This window comes from Sinocyclocheilus anshuiensis, unplaced genomic scaffold (assembly GCF_001515605.1).
Source record: "Sinocyclocheilus anshuiensis isolate Anshui unplaced genomic scaffold, SAMN03320099.WGS_v1.1 scaffold1079, whole genome shotgun sequence".
Lineage (NCBI taxonomy): Eukaryota > Metazoa > Chordata > Actinopteri > Cypriniformes > Cyprinidae > Sinocyclocheilus > Sinocyclocheilus anshuiensis.
This window is the reverse complement of record NW_015548207.1, coordinates 2284891-2291367: the sequence shown is the minus strand read 5'-3', so window position 1 is coordinate 2291367 and position 6477 is coordinate 2284891. Positions and strand designations below refer to the sequence as shown.

Genomic DNA, 6477 nt, shown 5'->3' with positions numbered 1-6477 from the left:
TCTTATGATGATTCTCCTATGGGCAAATATTTATTTAAAATATAAATCTAATAAAACTGTTTATAATTTTGCTTATTTTAAGAATGGTTAGATGTGGAAAATGAGGAAAATAGTAATAAAAGTTTAAATAAAAATGATTATGAAAATAATTACTAAGAAATGCAATAAAAATAGGCTATATTTTCTTTTATGCAAAGTATTTATTTTTCTTTTGATGCTGGTGTGAAAAACATTTCCTGACAGTTTTTTTGTGTGTGAAATTCATCTATTATTGCAGCTTGCTATCATACAAAATCATTGCTGACTCAACCAAGTGAATCACAGTAAAAAAAACAAAAAAAAACACCATTCATAATTCCAATTAATTACACAGTTCCTCAGATATTCAACAATTCTGTATTTCAATTCATGTCCATGCCAAAGTTCATACATTTTGTAATCTAAAAGGGATCAGACTGATGTAGTTTTTTGTTTTTAATGTCCATCTCTGAAAGATTTAAGACAAAAAGAACAGTTGTGCAAAGACAAGCTTGCGTAACTCAAGCATGGTGAAATGAAACACGAGGTGACTTGGTGACTGTGTGACTTTAAAAGCAAAGAATTGTGGGTAAGTCGCTTAGGTGGCTGAGAACCTCGTATTGTAAATCTACACCGCCATTCTTCCTGTCCAGTTCATCTTTTTACATTCAAAGATAAAAAAGCAAGATGTCAATTGATGCAACAAGTCAGCTCTTAATTCTGACGTATATTACAGAACATAAACATACACAGAAACAAACTTCCTTTTCCACCTATTCTCATGTCGTATTCCGGAGGAATTAAAATGTCCATTCACTCAAAAGGTTTCTTTTGGCAATTTTTAAGCTCACCTTTTCTCATTTTTATCTATTCTTTTTCTTTTGAAACATTCCTTGTCCTATCCCTTTCCTGACCCAGATCCCAAAGTTCGATTTAGCGTCTCCATTATCGTCTCAGCAGTAGAGTCGCGAGTAACAGAACCAGTAAGATGACGGAAGGCTGAATCTGGTTCCCGGATCCTTTGACTCTTTTGTTTTCAGGGGCATAGGCGTAGAGTTTAGGCCTGTCCGTTTTCGGCCCAAAGACTGGAGGTCTACCACGGACGCACAGGTGGTCCGCACACATGCCGCTTCCTGAGCCACTAAAATCATCACCTAGAAACACATCATGGAAAAAACATGATGATTACTTTGGTGCAAAACAGGTCACAGAAGTAATGGTTGCTATGCAATATCTAATTTACATGAAATTGCAGCATACTTAAGGAGACAAAATCACTATTGCAAATTGCAAGACCATCCAGCCCTAAAACAGTGCTAAATTTAGCATCACTGAGCCTCATTCATGTAACAGTAGTAAATCAGACTTAACGAGTGAACTGAATAAATTCAGTTATGGGTGAATGATTTACACAAATTTGTTCTCTTGTTTCATGAAGCCAATTGTATAATTATCATGTCTTTTATTTTTAGTTAGCTCTTTAGCATTTTTAGCCGCTTACTTGTGTCTTGGAAATCTACATCATTGCCATTGAGTGCGTTTTTCAGGCGGTTTGACATGATCTTCAGCAGCATGATCTGTTGACGTATAGTCCTGTCGGGCTTGGTGATGTCAATCTCTACCTCTGGGTTATTAATCTGATTGGCCAGCCCATCGCCCATGACCTCTGGGAGGTAACTGCAGAAAAATAGATTTTCCAGAACCATTTCAATCACGCACATTTTGTAAATAGCTCTTGTATTACATTTTTCACAATTAACGACCTTGCACTGAAATAAAAACCAAGCTTGTACATCAATAATACAAACTCGATGGTAGCACGTCATGCTTTGCAAAACTTGCTGCTACAATACTAAGTGGTTTTTAGCACATTTCTAAGGTGCTCTGATTGGTTTTTAGCATGTTGCAAAACAGTTTGATTGGTTTTTAATGCGTTGCTGTGTGGTTGCTAGGGTCTAGTTCAAGGTCTAGGTGGTTGCAATGCAATGGCTTTAGCAGTTATGGTATTCTGAGTGATTTGCTATGTGGTTGCTAGGGTGTTTTAGCTGTATGTCGTCAAGTCTCTGATATTCTAGTCTTTAGATTTGGCTCAAGTCCCAAATGGAAGTCTGTAGGGTTTTGTTTTCATTGTCTGTATATGGACCGTAATTGAGCAATAGTAATAAGGATGTTTGTGTTAGCAAACACCACTAATCACATACCAGTATGCATTAATTACCCCCATGAGATTGCCAGTTTAGTTATACGGAGCTAAAAGGTATTAGTGCTGACTAAAAATAAAGTTCTGCGGTACTTAAATCTACAAATGAAGATGTAAACCTCATCCAGTGATTAATCACTTCTGATGACTTTGGGCAATGGGAGTTCAGTTCTGTGGCAGTGATAGCTAAACAATCAATTTAATGACTTTGGCCGCAAAAAGAGAGACGGATGCAGTTTTCAGACGTCTGCCAGCACTGACCATGAGTAACAATCTATAAATTCATAATGTGTGTACATCTCAAAAGTCATCCATCAAAATCCTGCACAACTATTTAGCCTTGAAAAGCACATAAATTGATTGATTATATAATAATTATCCCGAAATTACACATTCTGACCAGTTGAATGGACACCTCTCATCATAGAGTGAAAAGATTTTATATTTTCTATAAAAATGTAATACCTGGCTTTTGTGATGCCGTTCCAGCATTTGTCACTGCTGGTTGAAGAAGCCGTTTTACCGCTGCACAGAGCCGAAGGGAGTTGAATCCAGTAAAACTGCATTTCCTTCAGTTTACTGGACACGTCTGTGACCTGGGAATTGCACACACACTTCAATAACATTGTACAAAACTCATAAAAGTTGGCCAAAAGTGGATACTGCCAGACATGCACACACCTGCACCTCCAGTCTTGCTGCAGATTTGGGGCTGGGTTTGTATTCCAGGACAGTAACTGTACTTCCTTTCTTTTTCGGCTCCTCAGATATTGAACTCGGTGTTCCTTCCTCACCACGGTCCCCACAGGCCTTGAAAACCTGAAACGCAACACAAACTTCTGTGTATAGTTGTATAAACGGTCCTTACGTGATCAATAAATCTTTAAACTGTTTAAACCGACACCTCACATGCATCTGAATCTAACCTACTCGCACAAGTTTAAAATAGATGCTTATTTCAATGTCCTAACCTTGCTGGTATAGATCTCCATGTTCTCCTGCATGGCGAGAACAGCCTCTGAGATTCTCACAGGAATTGAATAGATCACCGTGTCCATACTGGGCTCGGCACCAAAACTGGAGGCCACCTGTAGCATGGTTTCTGAGGAAAAGAGAGTGTGTGAATAAATTACCAGTGTCAAGTAAGTTTCATGTCAAGGCCGAAACCGAAATACTGTATTTAGCAAAGTGACAGCTCTCCTCAGTGTGATGCAACAAAAACAGAAATCAAGCAACCAACAAAAGAGTAAGAGTTTGTGTGGTATAATCTCTGCTTTACCTATAAAGCTCTGCCACTCAGTGTCCAGGTCAGCCTGATTAGCCAGGCAGCCCTTCATGACGTTCTTGCAGTAGTTGACGCAAGGTTTGATTGATCCCAGCCCTCGGCAATGAGGGCAGTACACCAGTTTCATAATGGCACGATTACACTCCAGGCTCAAAGGAACCTGTGGGAAAAGTGACCATTAAGCATTTATCTATGAGCTAACACTATTGTGAGGAAGGCAATTAACACAGCATCACTTCAGGAGAACTGTTCCTGTAATAAAAGCACTGCAAGTCCTTTTAGCGTAAGCTGAACAATTTTGTTTTCATTTTCCATGAACGTTGGTAAAGATAAGTGAGCTAGCTTGATTTTCTTTATTGACTCCAGCTAAGCATGTTATCTGCACGTGGATTCAGGTAATCTATTATGTAAGAAAAACTTTGCAGTAACTTTAATGTCTTTTGGGAAACCAAGTTTGGAAGGTAGAGTAATCATGCTGTATATTAGCCGAAGGCAACTTAATTCTAATCCCTTGGAATGTGCCAAGCAGTGGATTCAGCTTTTACATATAAAAACATAAGACCACTTAAACAAGACGTGCAATATTCCGAACTGATATATTCCCAACATCAGCAAGAATTTAGGTCTGCTTAGCAGGAATCTCCAGAGAGTTTGGCACCAGGAGACTGAATCCAGTTCTGTAAGAAATCCCTTAAAGAATGGAGAGGTACCATTGCGCCCTACTTTCATTTGTCAAAGCAGCAGGGAGTTCTAAGGAAGGGTAGGGTAGCCACTAAGGACTTGGACTAATTTTCCATGTGTGGATTTGGGGCAACCATCTTCGTGAATGCTGCAGTGTAGGCATTTGTCTTGATGTCATGGATCTAGTACTGATGAATTTGGGAGTATCTGTTGCTTGACTTTCTAGGTACTAGGGCACTCAAAGGTACTGCTCCCTTTTAGTGCAACCAGACCACCTACACAGAGTATGGCACTCAAGGGTATGTATGGTTTTATACATTTTGGCACATAAAATCAATGAACAACATATTTGAGTTTAAGCCATATATAGTCTTTGGTGTCCTTGGACTCTCTCACAATTGCACAGTGTTACACCATGGATTCAATGATTCATTGAAGAGTTTTTCCAATTGCTGTATGACTCTAATGTCAAATACACCTGTCTCTAGGAGAATACACACTTCATTTCCAAGGAAACACCCTACCGCAGAAACCAAGGATCATTATAAGCAGATCTGAGGCAAGATTCTTGAAAAATACCAGTCAGGGCAAGGATATAATTCATATTAAATACGCCTGGAGTCACTGTGAGGTTTGTCATTATAAAGGTGAGAAAATATGGAACAACTGCGCATCTGCAAAGAATTGAACTTCTGCCAGAACTGGGTGTCTGGACAAGAAGAGGTTGGCAATGCTAAAGAGTTACAGTCCTACATAACATAGATGAGAGACACTGTCGTGAGGCAACAATAGCGCTTCAAGAGCAAGAACACATCATAAATTTGGCTCATAAGGAAGGTGGAAGAAGGAAGACTTTATCACTTTGCTGGTGTTTGCCCAAAAGGCATGTCATAGACTTGGAGGAGAATCCCTGGTCTGATGAAACCTTAACTGAACTTTAAGACTTTGATGTGAAGCACTATATTTGATGCAGAACTTAACCCTGGAGTTCACACTGGAATACTCATTTGGAAATATCAATGTCAGTAGAGTTTCTGGAGCAAAATATGCTATGATCTGCATTGCAAGAGCATTGAGGATTATTGGCAGAAGAGTCATATTTTAACAAGACAAAGATGTAAAAGACACTTGGTGAGTCTTAAAATCAAGAAAATTAGATCTCAGTTCAGTTGAGCACCTTTGAAATTTTGCTCCCAAATGGACCCAATCCTATTTGAAGGAACTTGAGCAATTTTGCCAAGAAGATGCCAGTGCTGGTAGGGACTGGAAATATTGCCAAACAATACTACATAAGTGTACACTCTAGGGGTTTTATTTATAACTTATTTAGCAGAACGCTTGTTTTTAACTTTCATGCACGAATGCTACCAGTCACCCCTGAGCACCCTGGGATTAATTGCTTTGCTCAAGGGTAGTACGGTCTTGGCACACGGCATGTTTCTTTCCGTTACCAGCCCTGAGCCTTAACCACTACATCACACCCATCCTAAAAAAGAAAAATAATCCACTATACCTGAGACACCTTCCGTACAATCTCTCCAGCCACATTAAGGCCCTGAACGAATGCCCGAGCAGCTATGAATGCTCGCACAAGCTTGGTCTTCAGCTCCCGTGGAGCGTCTCCAAAAGGACGCAGGGTTTCTGTCTGCTTGGAGGCACACTCCAGGAAATCGTCAGAGAGTAGGGAGGCGGTCTCAGGGTCAGATGCCTTCAAAAGACGCTCCAGGAGCCTCATCCAGAACTCATCCAAGACCTCTTCGAGGTTCAGGGAGGCACCGCTGTAATATCGACGCAGTTCGGCGTAAAGGTCACGAAATACTCCTGCATTAGGCCGGTACAAATCCCCCAAAGAGGCCACAAAGGCCTCCTCCAACCACCGTTCAGAGCCATTTAGGAGTTCCAGAAAATATGCTGCATGGATAAAAAAGGAAGTCACTTATCACAGAGTGAAACTAATAAAGAAATCACATACAACTGTGTCCCCTGACTACTGTTTGCCAGTGTAGTTGCAGATTTCAGTACAACAACACTGAAGTACCCTGACTACAGAATTTTTACATGGCTTTTAATAGAATTTACAAACGATATTTGTTTCTGTGGAAAATTTGTTTTACATTGCAGTTTTAATAATATTATTTTATATTTTCTCCACAGTTGTTATAAAATAGAAATATATAAACATGTTGATATTTATTTATTTATTTTTAATATTTTTATTTCATTTAACATAATAGTTAAATTATATATATATATATATATATATATATATATAAAATGCATGTATAATTGATGC

At 39.1% G+C, this 6477-nt stretch overlaps 1 protein-coding gene across 1 annotated transcript in view; it reads right to left on the bottom strand.

Annotated features, from left to right (window-relative positions):
- Nucleotides 1-213: 213 nt before the first annotated feature.
- The window catches only part of LOC107653615 (glypican-1), a 36205-nt gene continuing 29941 nt past the window's right edge, over nt 214-6477 (bottom strand). Inside the window, exons 3-9 of the mRNA XM_016440367.1 lie at nt 5698-6095; nt 3498-3663; nt 3190-3320; nt 2900-3037; nt 2684-2814; nt 1520-1695; nt 214-1172 (exon numbers count right to left, since the gene is read on the bottom strand). Coding sequence (XP_016295853.1) covers nt 964-1172; nt 1520-1695; nt 2684-2814; nt 2900-3037; nt 3190-3320; nt 3498-3663; nt 5698-6095 — 1349 coding nt within the window. The 3' untranslated portion in view covers nt 214-963. The remainder of the gene's footprint in view (nt 1173-1519; nt 1696-2683; nt 2815-2899; nt 3038-3189; nt 3321-3497; nt 3664-5697; nt 6096-6477) is intronic.